Below are 24,133 nucleotides of genomic sequence, written 5' to 3'. Positions count from 1 at the left end.
TTCCTGCAGGTGGCTTGGCTCCGCGATGGTAGGCCCGCTGGGCTCTGGGAATCCTTCGAAGACATCCGCGGGGACCCTCTTGAAGAATGACACGTTCCTGGTCACCTTTTCCCCTCCTCGAGAAGCGGTGACCATGGTGCCTTTGACCTCAGTCACTGTCTACGGATCCACTTCAAAAGGCATCTGGAACTTCCCGCCTGGGTGGCGGTCATGCACCAGCACTTGGTCGCCGACCACGATAGGGCTATCTTCCGCCCTTCTCCTCCCTAATGCGTCTTGGTTGTTTTTGTTCGCCGGGCCCTCGACTGATTCGGAGGATTAGGAGATGTTGTCCACGCCGGATGGTGTGAGATGGTATCCGTCACGGCTCTACCGAAACAGAGGCGGCTTGGGGGAGATGTCAGTGGTGCAGTGTGGTGTGAGGCGATACTCCCGGAGGAATTGGTACAGTGCTAGCTCCAGGGCTTGGCCATCGGTGGTGGCTATTTGGATGGTCTTGTTCAGAGTTCGCATCAGTCGCTCCACCTCTCCGTTCGCTTGGGGCCACCTGGGGAGCACCCGGCGATGCTTAATTCGATGGCACAACAGGTACTCGGAGAGTTCGGTACTGGTAAAGGGTTGGCCATTGTCCATTCGGAGTTCCCCGATGAGGCTGTGAGTGGCCATCACTTTTTCCAGTTTGGGTATGACGTCACCAGCTGCTGTAGAGGATACAATCTTGACCTCGGGATACCGTGAGAAGTCATCCACGACTACCAGCATGTATCATCCGCCCGGGAGGCTACCAAAATCCGCACTGGCTCTTTCCCATGGGGAGGTGGGGCCATCCTCCGTGATCACAGGCTGCGGACGGTTGGGAAGGCTGGTCGCCAGACATACCGGACACTGCTGGATGATGGATTCGACTTGTCGGTCTAGGCCGGGGAACCAGACTTTGCTCCGAAGGCGGCTCTTTGACTTCACTATTCCCTGATGCGCACCATGTGCTAGGAGGGCGGCTTGGTGAGTGAGGCGCAGAGGCAGGACAAGGCGTGGGTCTCATAGGAGGCAGCCCTCCGTGGAGACTAACAGTTCGTTGCACACTTGGTACAGGGCTCTCAGCGTGGCTTGCGCTTCTGTGGTGCGAAATGGCGTGGGACTCTGTAGCGGCTTCCAGTCTCCTGAGTAGAGCGCTTGAATGGCGATCTGGAGGCAGTCATCGTCTTTTGTGACGTGTACCACTTCATCCAGTGAGATGGGGAGGGGTCTGGACCTCTCGACAATCATCCTGACATACTTCTCCGTGGCTTCCACAGCTTCTGGGTCTGTGACTGGCCGGGCGTGCCGTGACAGGAAGTCGGCAGGGTTGCGGGTGCCTAGTTTGTACTCCACCGTGAACTGGAACTCCTGGAGTAGTAACACCAACTTCTCTATCCTCAGGAGAGGACGTGATGAGGATCCTTGGAAGAGTGGGATGAGGGGTTTGTGGTCCATTATTACCACAAACGGGTGTCCATACAGGTAGATGTGGAAATGGCAGCACCCCCACAAGATCGCTATGGCTTCCTTCTCAATTTGTGAGTAGCGTTGCTCCTTGGGTGTGAGGGTTCTGCTGGCGTAGGCAACTGGGGCCCACTCACCGCAGGCTTGCTGTTGGGCCAAGACTGCTCCTAGGCCTGTTGGGCTAGCACCCACCACCAGTTGCGACTCGTGTCGAGAGTCAAAGTATGCCAGGGTCGTGTCGGCCGAGAGGGCGGCCTTGGTTCTCTGGAACGCCTCCTCCTGTTCCGCTTCCCAAACCCAGTGGCTGGTGGACTTGGTAAGGTCACGCAGGGGGCCGTCAGATCCGACAGGTTCTTGATGAAACGCCCGCAATACGTGACCATGCCCAAGAAACTGCAGACTCCGGTCACTGATGTTGGTGCCGGGGTGTTCTGGATGTCCTTGATCTTGACCTGTTCTGGGCCGATGCCCTTGTCTGAGAATTTGTATCCAAAAAAACTGATGTCCCTGCGCAGGAATTCGCACTTCTCGCGGTGGAGGGTGAGGTCACTGTCTTGAAGGCAGGAGAACACCGCGTGGAGGCGTTGGATGTGCTTTTCCAGGGTGGGTGCATGTACAAGAATGTCGTCACTAACGTTTAGGACACCACTTAGCCCTTGCAGGACATTCTTGACGATGTTTTGGAACACCTCGGCGGCACTTGATATCCCAAAATTGAGGCGAGTGTAGCGCCAGAGCCCCTCGTGGGTGGAGAATGTTGTAATGGGACGAGAACCCGGGTGGAGTGGAATCTGGTGGTACCCTGAGCGAAGGTCCATCTTTGAGAACCACATAGAGCCAGACAGCTCTCCGATAATGTCGTCCACCGTTGGAGTCAGGTGGCGCTCACGCTTGATGGCGAGGTTGGAGATTCTCATGTTCACGCAGATGCGGACGGCATCGGGCAGCTTCAGCTTCTTTGAGACGATGATGGGGTGGGGCTGCTAGAGATCGCGGGTCACCCGACCAATAATTTCGCCACTTCTGGCTTCGGGCCCATATACTTTACTTTATCATATACATTGATCAGATGACCGCACAATCTACTACCAATAATTGTGAGTTCCCTTTCGATTTATCTCCAATGTACCCAACTTACCATCCACCGTTATGGGTACCTATGACACGATGGGTCAGGGAGCTAGCTGTAAAAGGAAAGGCAGCAAAAATACAAAACCCAACTTATTGTACTTTATTTCATGAAATGACCACGGACAACTAGAAGTTTTAAAAGATTTATCTAAAGTTCATTCTCAGAAATAAGTAGATTTACAAGAAGAAGACAATCAATAATCAAGATAACGAAAAGTACATAGCTATAGAGAAATAATGTCAAAATAACCATTGAATTTCTGATATGAGATGCAGCGGGAATATGCTATGCAGATTCAGAGGAAAGTTTAAGAATGGACATTGATCTAAGGAACAATCTTATGCATGTACTAGAGAGTCCCTATTGGAAAAGTTTTATACTATGGTAAATTCAGAGATCCTATATATCTACAGGAGAGTCAAACCACGCTATGCATTAAGGGAATTACTTTAGTCAGTTTTATACGAGAGCATTATAGACCACATAAGCAAAATTGTAAACTGATAATGGAAAAATGATTTCTAAAAAGGTAGGGTAACATAGGAACATGCTATGAAATGCAAACTGTAAATGACTTTAATGAGATGCAATGATTTGCGGAGAAAAGCATGGAAAATTAACATATGCAAAGGGTATGTCTTTATTGAAGCAAAGACAGAAAAAATAGAAAGTGCAGTTTCAGAGATTTCAGCGAGATATTTACCTAGACTGGTGTGAAAACCAACCCTGGCCACGGGTCAGTTAAGGACAGGAAATACCCCAAGGAATAGCAGTCATCAATGGGACAGCAGGTGCAGAATGGACACCTCAGGACAGGACAGGAAACCCAGATTAGGATCAGGACAGGACCACCAGGACACGACCAGCACCCGCAGTTCAGAAGCAACGCCTGCGCTCCACCCTCTCTGCAGCTATCGATCAGAACCCCGATTGGGTCAGCGAACTCCCAGCAAAAGTGCTCCGCCAGCACTTAAGGTTTAGTAAAACCTTAGTCTATGGTCAAATTCGGACAGAATGCTCCGCAGCGTTCTGTATATTCAGTCACCTATTGAGTGCGTTGGGTCAGTGACAGGTCAGCTATTCAGACAAGTCGGACAATTTCCCTAGGTGAACCTAGGCTAGATATACTGTTTTGGGACAGGGTACCACCCCCCAAATGTTGCAAAGTGTCAGAATCCCCAATTTGGATTGGTCCTAAGGTAGGATTTGGTTAACACACCAATCAGAACAAACTATTCTAAGGCCTATTTTGCATCCTAAGGTGCCGCCTAGCAAGATTGGGGTTCCCACGAGAAGTCGCAGGGAATACAATGGAAAGAAATACAATGTATTCAAATAGGGTACAAATTAGGCTTTCTCGCTGGGTGAAGGTGCATCTTCCCATGCAGACTCTGGCAGCAACCTTCTTTGGCTTGGTTTCAATGCCACCGCACCACGACTGATTCTGCGCAGTAGTGCCCTCCAAGATGGACTCCCCAGCCCCATCACCCCTCAGTGCCGAGGATACATGAAAAGTAAGCGAAAACAAATTAGTACATAGAAATAAATGAATGTATTACATGTCATGATTTTCGTACTTTAGTTTCATCATTGTAAAAATATACTATGCAATTACGGGTAAGTGCTACACATAACGACACGATAAGCAATAGCACGAGCTTCAATTCATTATCACATTAAGCTGCCCTTTTATGGCGATTACGCATGCGCACCCTTTCCCTCCAAAACTATCTCTACGCAAAGTCACGTGAGTGTGACTGACGCATGCGCAGAAGAGGAAAGTCAAGCAGCGGCCATTTTAGGAACAAGAATTAATCGTATTAGTAGAACACATAGGCAAGCATCTCTATTATACCCACGCACATTCAAAATACATAAAATTAGTAAAACAAACAATTGAAGTTACGAGATTATAATAGATTTTCGAGGTTCTTGACTCGAGCAAGTCGCGATGCGAAATCTTGCTCTATCAATCCCCTCTTTGATGATATTTACTATCATCACAAAAAATGGAACCAGATGCCAACTTTCTTTCACACCTTGTACATTTCTATCTCTTCCAACAGTCGGTTCAGTTTTTCTTTCTCATTTTTGGTAGGGTGAGAATTTTTCACCTTTTTATAAATCTGATTATTCATTTCTTCCAATTCAAGTTCATCCGCACTCCGTTTCACTCCTCTCGCATTCACTTGGTATTTCTTTGTGTGTTTGCGACATTTGCAACAGACGAATATGAGAAATAGGATAAGACCTATCACTCCAATTGGCATCAGTACCTTAAGTAGTAAGCCTTTACCTAAACTAGCAAACCAATGTCCTACATTGGAGAGACCATCAACCAGTCTCTTCCAAGCACTGTCAACCTCGAGTGGTTTGAGTTCCTTTTCCAAATTAGTAATGTTTTTCACATATCTTTTAAGCTGTACGCTTTTGTCCGGAATGTAAGTGCAACAATGTTGCGCCTTTAGCATCCGGCAGACTCCGCCCTCTTTTGCTAATAAGGTGTCAAGAGCAAGTCTGTTCTGCAAAACCATTGATCTGATCGCAACCATTTCGGTATTGACCAGCAGAAATCCATGAGCTGTGTCAGTAGACAACACATCCACTATTGTGGACAATTTGCAAATTCTGTGAGTGTTCAGAACCACTCCCACTCCAGGTATCAGTGCACTAAAAATACTACCCATTATTTCACCTACGCTTTCTCTTTTGCTACGCACTAAGCCATTAGTGTTTTCACTGCTTCCAGCAATTTCATTCACATGGTATATTCTCGGGAAAACAATGCCAAAGTAGCAGCTTCCATACCAGTGATCCGGCAATTTGAAATAAGCCTTGTCTCCACATATATAATAAATTCCAGGAAACACAGGCTCTGACCCATTTTTGAATCCCCAACCTCCAATTACCTTGTAATTGTGCTCACATTGACTGGAACCAATGAAAATGTTATTATAATAATCAGTCTTCTCACGATGAAGACAGAGTTTCCCTTTCTTTTCGAAATCCAGCAACAGAGCAGGTCCTGCCCCGCCATTTGAGGTGCTTTCCATGTTCTCAGCCCATTTAGGTGTTTTCTGCCTTTTGTCATTTGCCTTTCTTTGGAAACTCTCCCTTCTTTTCTCTGCCATGTTTAAAAATACCTTTTCTTGTTCATGTAATGAACAGGTCAAGTTGTCTCTGTGTGCTTCATTTAAATCTATAGTACCTATAGTCAGGAAATATTCTCCCATATAACGTGTAACGTCACTTCTAGTATGTACAGGATTCAGATTTCCACGTATAGGAAGTTCAGAAAAGATCACGTCATTGTTAGAGTAATAGTACTGTAATGGTCCTCTTTTGTAAAATAAGCTTGCTAAAATACTACAGGAGATTCCATAGGTCAGAGGTAGATGATGATATGTCACGCCTTCAGCCACAGAAGTAGGTAGCTTCATGCAGACATAGCAATCTTCTATTTCCATAGTTTCTACATAATGCATTAACAGGTTTGCGAAAACATTTAAATGAGTCTGGTTTCTAACTCCGTGGTAATGTAGTCCTTCCTCATCTGATGCTTCTAAGTCTCGTTTTGTCTGTCTGAGTGCTTTTTCACGTCTTTCTACACTTCGTGTTGTCAGTTCTTCAGTGTCAGTAGTCTGGGTAGGGTCAATATTAGTATTTTTGCTTACCATAAAAGGAATGAAAACTGTTAATCCTATCCAAATTAATATTACTATAACTATACTACATATACACACCTTGCAGCATGTTTTGCAACAACTGCGGCTAGGTCTACCACTCACGTTTGAATCAGACATTTTGGCTCAGAAGAAGTTTTCAACCCCTCTTTGTGGCCTTGCCCAGGTATTTTATGCTGAGCAATTTCACGGCGGTTCTTCCTCTTCCTCTGCAGAGTAATCAGTAATTTGTTCCCCGTCGCTTTCGTCAGTAATATCAAGATCCTCAAAGTTTTCCAATATTAAGTAGGTCTACTCCGGATCCTGGTATTTTTCGTTTTGTCTTTTTATTCGCTCACTCCTTCTCTTGGAGCTATCTTCAGGTATTTCTGCAATTCGGGGACTTCTTCTTGTATCTGCAAGTTTCTCTTGGACTGTTTTTATTCTTAATTTTAGTCTCTTAATATACCTTGGCTCAATGTGCTTCTTTTTCTTGAGTCTTTTAGCTGGCACTGTTATTTGGCTTTCTTCTAATGTCCTTTTATTTTCACTTGTTTGTGGCACTTCAATTTCTGTCTTTTCCCTCTCTGTCTGACTAGTCCCAGATCTTGTATCTATTTCTTCTGCCTGGTTACTAAGCTGGCCTTGTTCAGGTATATTTTGCGTTTCGCTTTCAAATGTCTCTGTTTCTAAGTCCTGAACATGTTCTCCTAGTTCTGCCTGATCCTGCTCGAGCACTTCGATCCCTTGATTTTCTTCTGCTCGAACTATTACACTATGTCTAGTCTGTCCCTTTTCGATATCAGGAGTCAGTGGAGGAGTATCGATCACTTGTTCTGTCCCTGTCTGACCTTCTTCTTCGTCCTCAGATTTGATGTGAATCTCAATGATCTGAGGGTCTTCGCCTGTGCCTTGCTCGACCTCTCTATTCCACTCTCTGTCTTCTCTTATTCGCTCTCTTGTTCTGAGTGGGTCTCCAGGAAGGTCGATTATGGGTATCCAATCCTCTGGCCAGATCCTCGGTAGCTCGTCATCAGCTACTTCCGGGACAACATCCGTGGGATCTTCAGCAGTACTGGTGCTTGGCCATACGTCATCAGCTACTTCCGGACCAACGCCTACAGGACCCTCAACGGGACTGGTGCTCGGCCGTCTGATATCAGCTATTTCAGGACCAACGTCTGTAGACCCCTCAGCTGGACAACCTTCTGCTCCAGGTTCCTCGTCGGGTATCACCTTCTGGGTATGGCTGGCATGGATCCACTTGGGCACGCCTGCGCACTTCACAGCGGTCGTTGTTACCAGGATTACTTGGTGCTTTTTTCCCCACCTTGGCTCAAGGCAACTCGAATGAGTATGCTTCTTTATCTTAACCCAGTCACCAGGAACCAATTTGTGAACTGGGGTTGTCGGGTTGGCGACGGCGTCTGCCCCAATCTGGCGAGAGATAGAACGCACTTGGTCACCCAGTTGCTTGCAGTATTCAAGTACCAAATCATCAGAAATGCTTAACAGTTTGTATCCCGGTACCCACGCTTGTCTCATCACTCTTCCCATCAATATCTCATGTGGGCTCAGGCCTGTTCTCCGATCTGGAATGCTTCTGAGTCCCATCAGAACAAGAGGCAAGGCATTTATCCAGTTCATGCCAGTAGAATCACACATTTTTGCCAATCTATTCTTTATAGTGCCATTTATTTGTTCCACCACTCCAGAAGCCTCTGGATGATATGCACAGTGCAGCTTTTGTGTGATCCCGAATGCTTTGCAAAGCTGGGCCAAAATCTCATTCTGAAAATGTCCGCCTCTATCTGAGTCAATAAAGACTGGAACCCCGAATCTAGGTATCAATTCCTTTAGTAGGAGCTTAGCTACTGTTATGGCGTCATTCTGTGTGGCAGGGTAAGCCTCCACCCACTTTGAAAATAGGCAGACAATGACAAGGACATACCTTTTTCCCTCACAACGAGGCATGGTAATGAAATCAATTTGTATTCTCACAAAGGGACCCCCTGATCTCCCAATTTTCATCAGTTCAACTACTGTTCTCTTGCCAGCGTTGAACTGCTGACAGGTCAAGCACCTCTGGCAAAGGGACTCTGCTACCTTCCTGAACTTCTTGTTGTACCAAGTCTGTTGAAACACCAGAACCATGGCATCCCTCCCAATGTGTGATCCCTCATGTATCAATCGAGCCATTGGGGCAAGCAGGTGTCTGGGTAACACAGGCATACCATTTGGGCCCACAATGACACCATCCTCACGTCTCGGTTTACAACCTTGTTCTTTCCACTTCTCTTTCTCTTCCCAGGGCGTCACATGCTGCCATTCTCTCACTTCATCCCATGTAGGCACTTCTTCAAACATTCTAAGTTGGCAGCTGTTTCCAACCCCACCCCGCCTGGGATTTATTCTCATTTGCTCCATAGCACATTGTTTTGCCACCCGATCAGCAAAGTCATTTCCCAAAGATACAGGGTCAAGGCCCTTCTTATGAGCAACACATTTGACCACTGCCAATTCTTTTGGTAATTGGATTGCCTCTAAAAGGTCTTGGACAACTTTTCCATTCCGAATGGGGGTACCTGAGGAAGTCAGGAATTCTCTTTGTAGCCATAATTGGCCAAAGTCATGCACAACCCCGTAACAGTACTGACTATCAGTATACACTGTTACTCTTTTGTCTTTTCCCAATTTGCAAGCTCTTATCAGGGCGATCAATTCGGCTACTTGTGCAGACTTTACTCCAAATAGATAAGATGCTTCTTAAATTTTGTTTAACGTGACCACAGCATAGGCAGCACTTAGGCCTCCGAGTTCATGCCTCAGGCATGAACCATCCACGAACCATTCCTCATCATGTACAGGCAAAGGAGTTTCTTTAATGTCTCGGCGAGGTTTAGTACTGAACTCTGTCAGGTCAATGCAGTCATGCTCATTATCTCCCTTTTCTTCCATTACCATTGAGTCAGGGAGTAGAGTGGCAGGGTTTAAAATGTTACATCGGGTAATGACAATATTTGCAGCACCCATGAGAATCCTCTCATATTTAGTCAGCCGACTAGGGGTGAGATACTGAGTCTTGGTTCTGGTTAGCAAAATCACAACTGCATGTGGAACATACACAGTTACAGGATGTCCCATGACAATAGATTCACTCTGTTCTAAACTGGTGCATGTTGCAGCCACTGCTTTTAGACATCCAGGTAGTCCAGCAGCCACTGGATCCAAAGTGGCAGAAAAATATGCCACAGGCCTTCTGGTCAAACCATGCTCCTGAGTCAGGACTGACAATGCACAATTGTCACGAGTGTCACAGAATAAGCCAAACTCCTTGGAGTAGTCAGGCATTCCCAGAGCAGGGGGCTGTACACAGGCAATTTCGCAACTGTGTGAAAGCTGTTAAGCTCTCGTCATTCCATTCAACTGGGTCCTTTGCTCCTTTCTTTGTCATTTGTATCAAAGGCTTTGCAAGGACTGAGAATCCCACAATCCATTGCCTGCAATAACCTACAACTCCGAGGAACATTCTGATTTTTTTCTGAGTACGGGGTAACTGCATATTTTGAATTATTCTGACTCTCTCTGAGGTGGCTTTTGTGATACCTTTTTCTATCTGGTGTCCCAGATATTTCACTGATTTCGAACAGAACTGTAATTTCTCAGGGGCCACTTTATGTCCTTTTTCACTCAGGTGATTCAGTAGGGCAATGGTGTCAACCACGCAATCCTTATGGCTTTTAGACGCCACCAATAGGTCGTCAATGTACTGTACCAAAACAGATTTTCCAGGTAAGACTAAAGTTTCAAGGCATTTTTTCAAGATCTGATTAAAGATAGAGGGGCTTTCTGTGTACCCCTGGGGGACCCTGTTCCAGACATACACGTTACTGTTGAAAGCAAATGAGAAAAGAAATTTGCTGTCTGGATGCAAGGGAATCGAAAAGAAAGCATGACATAGGTCTATCACAGTGAACCATTCAGCATCCCAGGGGATCTGATACAGAATCACTGCTGGGTTCGGGACAATAGGGCAGCAAGGGACCACTATTTTGTTTACCTTTCTCAGGTCCTGCACTACTCTGTACTTGCCATTAGGCTTTTTGATGCCCATAATGGGTGAGTTGCACGGGCTACTCATTACTTCCTGTATGATGTTTGCTTCTAGCAATTTCTGTATTTCAATGGCAACACCTGCTCTCACTTCTGCACTCATTCTGTAAGGCTTGGTATTTGGGTATACTGCATTTTCCCTCATGGCTATTTGTATGGGGTCTACGTTTTTCATTAATCCCACATCCTTTCCTGTAAAGTCCCACACTTCTGACTTCACTGTCTGCTGGAGTTCTTCAGGTAAGTCCTGTATAGTCACTCGTTTTATTTCTGAGTCAGGTCTAATTAGCATTAGCTTGTAGATACCGTCTTCATCTGGGGTTTGAATTTCGACGCCCTTTGGTGTGCAAAAGATGGTACAATTCATTTTGCACAGCAAATCACATCCCAGTAAGTTTACCGGACTGGTATCACAGACAACAAATCTGTGCATTTGTTTAAAATTTCCAATTGAGATCTCCATGGGTTCGGTAACAGGTTTACTAATCAATTGATTAGATACTCCTACTACTTGGATTGCTTCTCCCGAGAGGGGTAGGTTTGGAACGTCCACTGTTCTCACAGTAGAACGGGTAGCACCAGTGTCCAATAGAAAGGTGACATCATTTCCATCAACCTTTCCTTCAATGTATGGCCCTGACTGGTCCACCGGCAAAGAGGCGCCATATACGCACTCCTCGTCCTCCCCTCTCAGGCCCCGTCAGTATTGGTCATCACAGAAAAAGGTGTCGTTCAACAAATACTGCGAAGTTGCTGTATTTCTATCCTCATTGCCTCCCAAAATTTCTACATCATCACCCTGTGGTGACTTCCCTTTAAAAATAGGTTTTGGCGCTCGGGGCACTTGAATCGTTTTTACCTGCTGCTGGGTCTTTCCTTGTTTTTCATTCTGCGTCTGTGGAATTAAATCAGGTGTTTGGGCATTATCAGACTGTAAATAGGGACACTCGTCTCTCCAATGTCCAATTTCTCCGCACTGGTGGCAGGGAAATTTCTTTTTCGCGTCCTCTCTGCTCATTTTAGCTCGGGGTTTTCCTCCACCTCCACCCCCCCCCCAAGGGCCTTGGTTCTGTGTTGCTTTATTTAGTTTATTCAACTGTTTTTCCTGCTGTTCTGCGAGCTTTACTTGAGCCCACATCACCTTCTCCTTCAGGGCCTTTTTCTTTTCTGCCATTTCGTCCTCGCAGTACTTTGCGTACCGTAGGACCTCATCCATCTTTTTGGTATGCCAACAGATTTTATTATCCTTTATCCACTGACAAATTTCGGGTCTTAAACCGTTTACAAACCTGTAAATGAAGTGGGTCATGTCCTTCATCTCGATGTTATCTATACCACTGTATGTCTTAAATACCTGCAACAGCCTTTCATAAAAGGAGTGCACTGTCTCATCTCTTTCTTGCGTGGTTCTATCTATCTTGGTCCAATCAGTTTCCTTTGCAGGCACTTTTAATTTCAAATGTTGAATTACTTGTTCATACTTCCTCATCACTTCCTTCGATGGTTCCCCTGTTTTTTCATCTCTCGGGTATTCCTCACTAGGCCAGGCTATGGCTATCTTACACTCAGTCCACAGATCTACAGGGACCACTATGTCGAAGAACCCATCCAGGTCTTTCCATAGGCATTTCTGCACTTTTACGAATCTTTCTACCTGCCGATACCAATCGACTGGCTTGTCTCGTAATTTTGGGAAGTCATTGGTAAAGGACACAATATCCTGTCGGCACCATGGAACGTGTACATATTTTCCACCTGGCACTTCGCGCATAGGGCATAACTGTTCTGGTTTGTCTGCTTCTTTCAAAACGAATTCAGGAGTTACCTGCTTAGACCTGGCCTCATCTTTTTTCCTAGCCCATCTGGCTTTCCATCTTTCTACGTCTCCCCATTTCTGTAACACTGTCAATAGTTCTTTGACCTGTGCCTTTTTCCCTGATATATTCAGGTTTTCCAAATCTTTGTCTGAAAATTCTGCTCGGTATGGTTTCTGCAAGGGTTTCGATTTTGAAATGTCTATTCCCATACTAGCAGCAGTATCCGTCAATTTTTCATGAAGTACTCGGACATTGCGGGTAAGACTTTTGCACATAAACAACAGCTCTTCTTCAGAGTAGGTATTTAATCTGTCTAATCCTACGTTTCCTGCCATTAATTCTTCTATTTCTACTCTAAGTTTGTAGAGGTCTAAAGGTTTCGTTTGCGAAGTTTGTTTCTCTAGTTCTTGACTCCATCTTTCAATTTCTTCAGGTGTAACCAAAGTGACACTTCTAGTACCTGAAGTCGATTCCATTTGAATCTCCCTCGCATTGAAAGGATTATGTCTTTTCTGCATCCTTTTCCCTGTATTTCTGATGGGCAGATCCATTAGTGAGACTTCAGATTCACACTCACTCGTCTGTTCATCTACAATTAAGGGTTCTGGTCTGGGCTGTGCTATGACGGGAGTAATGACAGGAGGTTTTGGACTTTCATGCCGATCCCCGTACAATGGAACCACGGGTCCGATTGTTACTGGGATTGTCAATGCTTCAGGACTGGTATTTAACTGGGAGATTTTCTGAATTATTTCAGCCCTTTGTTTTGCTAGAATTTCTCGCTCCTTTTCTTCCAGTAATCTTTCTACTGATTTGTCATGTAACACCTGCGGGGTCAGTGTGGGAGCATAACTTGGGGCAGTGGGATGAGTCTCACTAGGTCCTTCACCATAATTTGGTCTTGGGAACAAACTTCCTGTACCTAGGGATCTTCGTTCTTCCTCATACTGTGGCTATAATAACGGCATTCCTGAACTTGAGGGTCTCATCTCGCCTCTGTAGGGAGGTCGAGAAGAAAAATCTCCTTCACGGGAATATCCTGTCTCCCCACTAGCTGACATTCTGGGGTAAATGTTTCTGGTATCCACTGGTCCTAAATTCTCAGTATAGGGAGGAATTTGGTACCCCCCTCCTACACTTGCGGACCTGATCTCTTCTTGTGGTGGAGGTCTCCGGGAAATATCTCCCGCACTTGAAGGTCTGTGTCCTTCATTATAAGGAGGCGGACTTCTCATACATATGTCATCTAATAATTCATCATCCGACTCTCCGATGGGTACCCAATGTTTAGATTTTTCCAACCGTTTCTTTCCCCCAGAAGGATCATCTGCTGGCATCATGGGAAACAATCCTTCCACTATCATATTCTGTCTCCACTGTTTCATCTTTTTGGCTCGTGCTTCCTGCTTCAACTTTGGATAACATTTTGTTAGCCCTTTATCCATCCGTGGCTTATCCCTTTCGAAAGCCTCAATTTCCCATTCCTCTAGTGCTTCATACTGCGTTAATCTAGGTCTGGGATGTAAATCATTCATTCGGGTTCTCAGATTGAATAGAATTCTGCTGTTAAATGTTCCATCTAACGGAAAAGCCAATACTCCGTCATCTTTCGTGTATTCCACCCAATTCTCCAACCATACACATGTGTTGTACCCTTTATTGAACATCATGAAGGATGCGGGAGTGTTGGGTTGCGGTATGACAACACCTTCTCTAGTTTTAATCGGCTTGTCCTTTTTGAAATAATTCTTCACCTTGTTTACAAGAGACACTTTTCTCTTAGTTCCGTACATAATGTCGTTTTTAACGCCTTTCCACTGATCGTCCTCAAATCCCATATGCCGTGGATCAGGTCTGGTATGCGGTCTATACGAATGCCACATACGATTTTTACGAGTGACTTTGTTTACAAAAATCACTTCCAATCCGAGTACATGTATTATTTTCGTGCGACCAATGAAATGCACGAGTTCAAATATTCTCTACCAATGGGTGCGCGGCCCTTTCGCGAGACAGTTCTCATGCTTCGGCGCTCACCCCTCCTTTACAATTTCAGCTCTGCTACCAGCTCGCTACGCCTACCAATCCCAGCGCGGCACGGAGTGACGTCAGAGCAGCTTCGCGACTGACTCCCTCCTTCACAAGGTAACGGAAACTTTCTTTCTTTCTAAAGTGCTTAGTGCTAGGTTATTTAACAACGAATACACATTCGCCACTGTGCTCAAGTGTCTAGACAGGAAAGAATTTTTTACTGCAAGTAAACTACTTCCATTTACTTTTCACTCACTACGAGTAGATCTCTTCTGCCTACCCTTCACACTAGCATTGGGGCACCTGCTACTTCCCTAGACTCATCCACTTTTCCGGGATATATCCAAGTCTAAAGTTTCACCAGCGAGCCCTTTTGCTTTCACTCAAGCTCCGATGAACCTGCGACTCTTCCGGTGTGACCCTCACTAGGTTATGCCACAGTAGGAATTTTGCCAATGAACCTCGTTACTAACATTTATTCAATCATACATTCAGAAAAAAACCCTAGTTAGTGCTTCCAGTTCTGCCTAACCTGCACCAACTTTCCTTAAAGCCAATGACCTCAAAGCAAGTGGATTCTATTCACCACTCGCTATTCATTTCCCCGGGGATTCCTAACAACATAAAAGACGTTTTACGTACGAATGGATTAATACATATAACAGTATAATAACAAGAATAACAATTTTAAAACATTTCATAATTTTTTTAAAGTAAACAATTTTCAAGCGAGTGATCAATTCTCTTGAAGCGCCTATTCTTATAGCAGCATCCGACTTAGCTAGACTAACTAGTCCTACCTAACCTTTAGCTATTCCCTAACCATCCTCGATGCTACCAGAAAATTACTGCTAGAGATCGCGGGTCACCCGACCAATAATTTCGCCACTTCTGGCTTCGGGCCCATATACTTTACTTTATCATATACATTGATCAGATGACCACACAATCTACTACCAATAATTGTGAGTTCCCTTTCGATTTATCTCCAATGTACCCAACTTACCATCCACCGTTATGGGTACCTATGACACGATGGGTCAGGGAGCTAGCTGTAAAAGGAAAGGCAGCAAAAATACAAAACCCAACTTATTGTACTTTATTTCATGAAATGACCACGGACAACTAGAAGTTTTAAAAGATTTATCTAAAGTTCATTCTCAGAAATAAGTAGATTTACAAGAAGAAGACAATCAATAATCAAGATAACGAAAAGTACATAGCTATAGAGAAATAATGTCAAAATAACCATTGAATTTCTGATATGAGATGCAGCGGGAATATGCTATGCAGATTCAGAGGAAAGTTTAAGAATGGACATTGATCTAAGGAACAATCTTATGCATGTACTAGAGAGTCCCTATTTGAAACGTTTTATACTATGGTAAATTCAGAGATCCTATATATCTACAGGAGAGTCAAACCACGCTATGCATTAAGGGAATTACTTTAGTCAGTTTTATACGAGAGAATTATAGACCACATAAGCAAAATTGTAAACTGATAATGGAAAAATGATTTCTAAAAAGGTAGGGTAACATAGGAACATGCTATGAAATGCAAACTGTAAATGACTTTAATGAGATGCAATGATTTGCGGAGAAAAGCATGGAAAATTAACATATGCAAAGGGTATGTCTTTATTGAAGCAAAGACAGAAAAAATTGAAAGTGCAGTTTCAGAGATTTCAGCGAGATATTTACCTAGACTGGTGTGAAAACCAACCCTGGCCACGGGTCAGTTAAGGACAGGAAATACCCCAAGGAATAGCAGTCATCAATGGGACAGCAGGTGCAGAATGGACACCTCAGGACAGGACAGGAAACCCAGATTAGGATCAGGACAGGACCACCAGGACACGACCAGCACCCGCAGTTCAGAAGCAACGCCTGCGCTCCACCCTCTCTGCAGCTATCGATCAGAACCCCGATTGGGTCAGCGAACTCCCAGCAAAAGTGCTCCGCCAGCACTTAAGGTTTAGTAAAACCTTAGTCTATGGTCAAATTCGGACAGAATGCTCCGCAGCGTTCTGTATATTCAGTCACCTATTGAGTGCTTTGGGTCAGTGACAGGTCAGCTATTCAGACAAGTCGGACAATTTCCCTAGGTGAACCTAGGCTAGATATACTGTTTTGGGACAGGGTACCACCCCCCAAATGTTGCAAAGTGTCAGAATCCCCAATTTGGATTGGTCCTAAGGTAGGATTTGGTTAACACACCAATCAGAACAAACTATTCTAAGGCCTATTTTGCATCCTAAGGTGCCGCCTAGCAAGATTGGGGTTCCCACGAGAAGTCGCAGGGAATACAATGGAAAGAAATACAATGTATTCAAATAGGGTACAAATTAGGCTTTCTCGCTGGGTGAAGGTGCATCTTCCCATGCAGACTCTGGCAGCAACCTTCTTTGGCTTGGTTTCAATGCCACCGCACCACGACTGATTCTGCGCAGTAGTGCCCTCCAAGATGGACTCCCCAGCCCCATCACCCCTCAGTGCCGAGGATACATGAAAAGTAAGCGAAAACAAATTAGTACATAGAAATAAATGAATGTATTACATGTCATGATTTTCGTACTTTAGTTTCATCATTGTAAAAATATACTATGCAATTACGGGTAAGTGCTACACATAACGACACGATAAGCAATAGCATGAGCTTCAATTCATTATCACATTAAGCTGCCCTTTTATGGCGATTACGCATGCGCACCCTTTCCCTCCAAAACTATCTCTACGCAAAGTCACGTGAGTGTGACTGACGCATGCGCAGAAGAGGAAAGTCAAGCAGCGGCCATTTTAGGAACAAGAATTAATCGTATTAGTAGAACACATAGGCAAGCATCTCTATGATACCCACGCACATTCAAAATACATAAAATTAGTAAAACAAACAATTGAAGTTACTCGATTATAATAGATTTTCGAGGTTCTTGACTCGAGCAAGTCGCGATGCGAAATCTTGCTCTATCAGGGCCGCGTACTCCCTCGATGATACCTGCTTGCTCTAGGAGACGCAGCTCTGCTTCTACTTTGGGTCGAAGATGGAAGGCAATCCTCCGGTGGCAGAGTGCAACTGGGGCTACTGGCCTGTCGATATGAAGGCGGATGGCAGGGCCCTTCAGGCATCCGATCCCGTCGAAGAGGTTTGCGAACCCTTGTATCAGGTTGTCTAAGCCGTTGGCATGGACTGTGAGAGCAAAATGGATGAGACTTAGGTCCTGCGCCGTCTTGCAACCTAGCAAAAATCCTGATCCTTCATGTGAGACATATACTTTGGCCTGCTGGTGGGCTGCGTCGCGGGAGAGATTAGCTTGGAATACTCTGCACAGCCGGAGTGGCCGCCTGGTGCCGTAGGCGTAGACCTGCACTCTGGTGGGGCGAAGCACTGGAGGGTTCGGCAGGGTTCTATATACCCTGGCGGCCATGAGGTTGATGGTGGCCCTTGTGTCGGTGAGGGCTGCGACTGCTTGGTCTTGCACTTTGACGGTGCACATGGATGCGGGAGGTTGAGCGGTCGAGAGGGTGTTCAGCATCCGGACCATGTGGACGGTGGCGACATCAGCCTCGTCGTCGTCCATGTCGCTGCTGGTTGGACTGTCGGGGGAGGGTTCGATTGCCCATACTCTCCTGGGTGGGCCCCTTTGCTTCTTCCTCGGTGCGGATCTACATACTTTCAAAAATGGTTCACTTTCCCACAGGCACTGCAGGGTTTGCCTTGCGCAGGTCAGGCTCCGTCATGAGGCGTGGGGCCGCCACACCACCCGCATGGGCGGCTGCGAGACGATTGTGCGGGCTTGGAGGTCGCTTGCCGGGCAGCTCTGGTACGTGGCTCCTGGGAATCGGTCCGGACGGCACACACTGGTTCCGTCTTGATGGAGACGGCGGGCTTAGGATCCATGTGCGCTGCTCTGGCCTTCGACAGCTCTTTGGAGCAGCCGAGCGTTAGGATGTTCCTCATCGGCATATTGTTCTCTTACAGGACCTGCTCGCGTAGTTTGGTGGACGCACAGCCTTGAATGAATTGGGCGCGAACCTCGTCGTCTTCATCTGGGAGAGTGCACGTGCCTGCCAGCTCTTTCAGTCTGGCGTAGAACACATACACTGACTCCTCCGGGAGTTGGCGAGCCTGGCGAAGAAGGAACCGCTCGTAGTCGGGGCTGGCGAAGGGCTCAAAGTAGGCAGTGATGGTGTCGCGCATCGTGGCGTAGTTTCTGGGCGGGCCGCCTTCCCTGATCCGCTTTGACATCTTGTGGATGCCCCGCCAAGATGAAGCAGCATGGACTGCCGCCGCGGAGCCGCGATCTCATCAGCCTCAAAGAAGTTCTCCAGGCGCTCTACCCACTCTCTCCAGCGGGCCGCCTGGGATGGCAGGGGTCCAGTGACTGTAAAGGGTTCCAGTGGAGGCACTGTAGACATGGCGGCAGGCAATCAGGCGGGACTAGGCCTGCGGAGGCGACACAGCCACCCGTGGCTCACAGGAGTAGGCCCAAAGCCGGCAGGGCACAAGACCGCAGTCGGCCGGAGGTGCAGTCAGTAGGACTGCAGCAGGCGGGACCGCCGGGCGTGTGCTGGAATAGGCGTGGGGCCACAGCGTGGCCGTACCTCGCAGGCGTAGGGTATAGCCTGACCGAGACTTCACAGGCGATGGTGGGGAAAGAGGCTCCACATCCCCAGGCAACACGTGGCTCCAGCCGTAGGTGCGAGGCCTCAGGGTCGTGGCCTAAGCAGGAGGGCCAAAGGACTCTGTGTAGGGCGTGGACCGCGCAGGCTGGGAGCTTTAGGGCGTTGTGCGCGTGAACAGCACACTCACCGGCGTCAGTCGGGCAGGCGAGGAAGGCCAAGATGCAGCTGGGGTCTCCGGCACGCGCGCATGTGCGGCCGGCCTGGAGCGGAGTGAAGGCAGCAGCGGGACACACGCGGCTGGGCGCCTTACTGGGGCCGACGTGGAAGGCCTCAGTGGGGGGCGTGCAGGCAGCAGGCATGATGCAGGGCACACACGAGTCAGCAGGCCCCTCTCCGGAACACGGTGGCACTGCGGGCACCGAGGCAGGGCATCGGAGAATAGGTAGGCCCTAAGGGAGACGCGGCAGGAGTGCTCCCCGAAGGACGTGCCGGTGGCAGGCACAGATGCAGCGGCGAGAGTCGGCGGGGTGGTTAGACCACCTCGTCACCAGTGTAGTGTCCTAGGCAGAGGTCCTTCAATGATGCAACACAGGCACGCGTGTTTAGTTTTTGGCCAGAACCTTACTGAACCACGCCCAGCTCACTGGGCTATTTATTGTTAGCCTTGCGCGCTGGCCGAGTGTACGCTGGACCAGCCTATTGTGTTCACACTCCCGGGTCTTTTGCTCCCGCCCCCTCATAACGGGTGCGAGGTGAGCTGGTCCGTTTACGGACGACATTGCACTCACCAACGTTTCTCCGCTTTCATAGGTAAACACCAGGCTCCGACGCTCCAACGTTCTGGCTCTGACGTTCAGCTTATCCTGCTAAGCATTCTGGGATTCCTCGAGGTCCAGGGAGGAGTTGGAGAAGTGAGTTCTTGATGGACGGTTGTTCTACTGCTTACGCCTGCTTGTGGTTGTTGAGCTGTCTTTATTCTCACAATAAATCTTCATTTCGGAATCCACAAATTCTCTGCTTCTTTTCTACAGTCAGTAAGGCCTGGTGGCAACGGCTGTGTCCTGAGTGGTCGTCAGGTGTGAACACAGCTCGATAAGTTGCCACACCATGCCTCCAGATGCAGCAGAGCATCACGGGAAAGTTTCCGATCACAAGGTGCTCTCGTGGCATAAACTGTGGGAAGTAGAATGTGTCTGATGACACCAGAAAAGCAAGGAGAGGCAGCAGCAGCTGCATCCTGTGTTCAATACAGACTGGAAACTTAACTTGGCCACTCAACACAATGTAATATGACTATTCAGTTGAGTTTAATGTTCCACATGTATGGAGGTGTTTTGTATTATTATACCACTATTGACCATTTGCATAAAACAAAATGAAAAACGAAATTACAGATTACTAAAGGATCTCAAGGGAAAACAGTAGCAAGCAGTGTACTATGTTATCAGGTTTCCAAATGGTTACACGAACGACAGGGACATTAACACATAAGGATATGTTATGATTTACACACCATTCTCTGCAGTATATTCAACAGTATATTGAACAGCCAACTTAGATATCTCCAGTATTATACACTGGGAGTTGCAGGACACAAATACATCTCTGAGGCATGTGCCTTAAACATCTACGCCATCTTACAGCAGGCAAACCTAGACACATATCTAACTGGTACGATTACTTAGTGTTTAATGTTTCTACTATTGGAAATTGTGAGCAGATTGCAGGTAATAGGTCTGAATCCTGTTACAGCCAACTCAACTTTTCTCTCTCAGTGAATAAAATAACAATACAAGATTTATTAATGACCACCCCTAATAAAATGCATATTAAACGAGATTGTAGTAAGTAAAAACCACAAGTAAAGGTGAGTGTTTGCCTACATATGTATTAAAAAAAAGTTCTGTAAATTGGTGTGTCACTTTCATGTGGGCGAGTCTTAAACTACAAGTGTTGCTTTAAGCAAAGGTGTGAAGCTTCTCAGACTTCTCTTTCAGGCTCTGGCACAGGGTTCCGCTCTCATTGACAGTGACGCCTGCTGTGCTGTCCCTTCTCCCATGCTCTTTGTTCTCCCACAACAGGGAAGGCAGGGACTGGCGTCATCCGTCTTAAAGTCTCTTTAGGTAACTGCAAACGTCTAGCTGGATTGAATTACTCCTTCACGTCCTTCTGGATTGGCATGTTCACTTTTCTTATATTTGCTAACGCTCTGTAATGCGCTCTTAATCTGTTTCACGATATGTTTATTTTATCTTTGCTATATTCGGCTTACTCAAGGATTACTCCCTGTGTGTTGATGTCATCCCTCTAACTGTATCATTTCAATGCTTCTTTATTCCTGTTACTGCAAGGTTTTAGTAAGAGGACTGAAATCCGGACAGGTGAGTTTGTTTATAGGAAAAAATATTTTCATGTAAATAAAGAAATCATATGAAGGCTAATCTGTATTTGACTTAATATGGAGATAGTAGCTAGCTGTTTGTATCTAACATGCTGTAATTGTATTTGAAAAATGGGGTAAAAAAGATTATACTATTGTGTATATGGTGTCACTTCCTCTTATGTCATGTGTGGTGTCAAAAGGCATGTGATGACACTGTTGCTACTCCATGAGGGTGAATGCAGGTTGACTGTAGAGTGCTCATGGCTGATTGTTTGTTTGTTTCTTTTTCAGGTGTTCTGGTTGGCTGGTTCCTTGTTAATCATTGGATTTGGATCGGTGATAAATCCAACCGTTGGATGGCGTTGGCTTGTCCGTGTGGCCTCCATACCAGGCATCATCCTAATCCTTGTGTTTAAGGTTAGTAAACCCATTTATTTTTTAATCAGTTTCTTTCTCCATTTGTACTTGTGCACGTGTTTACGTTGCTGCGCCTTCTGTGTGTTCTAGCCTACCCTGAACAGCAAATCTCATTCAGAGATGCATGAACTCAATTCTGATGTTCCTCCAGTCAGAGGTCCCTCATACGCTTTGTATGTCTATCACATGAGACACATAATCGCTGCAAATCTTATTGGGCTATTTTACCATAATCAGTGAAGTTTCACATAGGTAATTGATAGATGGTCTCATTGATTTCCATTAGTGCTTCAGGGACATCTGGCTAATATTAGATAACTTGTATTTATAATGCAAGCTCTTGCATGTTAATCCAATGTTGGTCGAGAAAGCCCTTTACTGTTTGCAGTCCACCATGCAATAGTATCTGAATGTGCAATAAATACTTCCTAATTCTACATAACATGTATTTTTAATGGAAACACTAGTATGCTAACGTAACGTTGGTCAAGAAAGCCCCACAAGCGTTCCTGTCCACCATACATTTGTAACTGAATGCGTAATTGTTGAAAAGTGGGTTATTGGTAGGGGCAAATGTAGGTCTGCCTCTGGCAATAAGGCCACTAACACATAGTAGGACTCAGCAGAGGACTTAGAAAATGATTCCTATGCTTAACCCTTGGTAGCTTGGCTGCGAGCAGGCAGCCTTAACTTCAAAGACAGGTATGTAAAGCATTTAAAAACACCACTTCAGTAAATAATTAAGACAAAACACAAACTAAAAATCCAACACCAATTTATAAAATATAAAAATAGGTAATATTTTTATCTTTTAAAGGACACCAAAATGAAAAAACATCCACTGTAGGGAACCAGAGCTATGAATTTTTAAAGATTAGTCACTTTCTGGTAGAAAAAAAACAACAGTGCCCCTTTTAGTCTTTTTGTTCTCCCTGACAGGGACACACCTTTAGAAATTGTTCTGGAGAATTTCTCACCACTCTTGGGCAGCCTTCTCCAGCAGGCTGGGTCCAGTTAGAACTCCTTCCTGAAGTTCTGCTTGCGGGTCCCAAAGTATCCAACACACAATCCAAGGTCCTGGAATCTCCAAGAGGGTCCTTGAAAGTGATAAACTTCAAATCCGCATTCCACTTGAACAAAACCCTTACAAATCCACTGGTACTCCAGGCTGGGAAATCTTTGTGGGCATGTCCAGGTGAGCTCTCTTAACATGCAGCCTACAGGGAGTCCATCCTTTAGTTCTTTTACAGTAAGGTAGTCCACAGGGCTGTAGTTTCAGATGGTGCAGTCTTCAGAGGGCAGGCCTTAGAAATTGCACTTCAAAATTCTATGCATGGCAACGTCTTGCTTTCTTAACTTTCAAGCAGCAGATCTGAGAGGCTCTTCACCTCTCGGATACTTATTCCCAGGTCTCTGGGTCAAGCAGGAGTTCACTGCTGACCAATTGGAGCAGACCAACTCCCCAAAAATATGACCACATCCTGCAGAGTGTGGAATTATTTTGTCCCAGAGTGCACCAGATCTTCCAAATTCATAATGGTTAATTTTCAAGCAGAGAGTCAAGAGCTGGCTAAACACACCCCCAAGGATGGCTTATTTCCATTGACTCTCCCCCCACCATCTGCACATACCTTCCCTAATCCTAGGTCTGCTTGGGGTCAAAAGTGTAGAGTGGAAACTGACACTGTGGCCATCCTCTGCCTTTGAAGACCATGGTTTATGACTCCTCCCCCTGCTCTGGCATTCCTGTGTAGCAGCACACTGCCCTCCCAGCAGAGCTGGTTAACCCCAGGGGCTCTTTATCACCTCTTCAAGGCAGCCTGGCTAACCCACTTAACTCTGACCAATCATTGCAGACCACTGAAAGGCTGAACTTGGACTTACAAACAAGAAAGTCTTATAACTTCTTGTATGTACACTTTAGGAGAAATTCAACAATATGATATTGTTGGATTTATTAATACCATTATGGGAAGTCTTTGAATGGTATTTATAATCTGTTCCTATCAAGAGTTATTAGTTACTAACCTCTTTTCATGTTAACCTATGTGGCCTGGGATTTGCAATGGAGAAAATGACTTGGGCCATTTTTCCAGCACTAGGGCTTATAAAAACATATTTCATAAGTACTTCACTGATTTCTTCAGGACCCCCACCCCGTATGCAACTAGGGGAGACTTTAGGGGTTCTGAATCTGTAGAAATATTGCTGATCCTCCCTCCACAGTGCTCCTTGCATCAAAGTCGAATTTTAGCAGCACTTTACCACAATGTGGGGAGTGAAATGTGAAATGTCACTTAACCCAGGGCATCTAAAACTCATTTTTATAAGGGTGTACCTTATAAATATCTCACCCCCACCACTGGGACACCTAGGGGAGACCCTGGGGGTTTGTAATATGCCAAAACATTGTAGGTTATCCATTTGTAAGTGCCCCAAACACCAATGTTGAGTTTGAGCACAATTTACTT

General features: G+C 45.9%; 1 protein-coding gene across 2 annotated transcripts in view; it reads left to right on the top strand.

Annotated features, from left to right (window-relative positions):
• SVOPL (SVOP like) overlaps positions 1–24,133 on the top strand; it is a 509,809-nt gene that overhangs the window by 249,170 nt on the left and 236,506 nt on the right. For both annotated transcript variants that reach the window (XM_078672922.1, XM_078672864.1), the window contains exon 8: positions 21,537–21,662. In XM_078672922.1, the coding sequence (XP_078529048.1) occupies positions 21,537–21,662 (126 nt within the window). The remainder of the gene's footprint in view (positions 1–21,536; positions 21,663–24,133) is intronic.

The sequence above is a fragment of the Lissotriton helveticus genome, chromosome 1_1 (genome assembly GCF_964261635.1).
Source record: "Lissotriton helveticus chromosome 1_1, aLisHel1.1, whole genome shotgun sequence".
NCBI lineage: Eukaryota > Metazoa > Chordata > Amphibia > Caudata > Salamandridae > Lissotriton > Lissotriton helveticus.
Note: the sequence above shows the minus strand (reverse complement) of the source record. Positions and strands in the feature narration are given on the sequence as shown.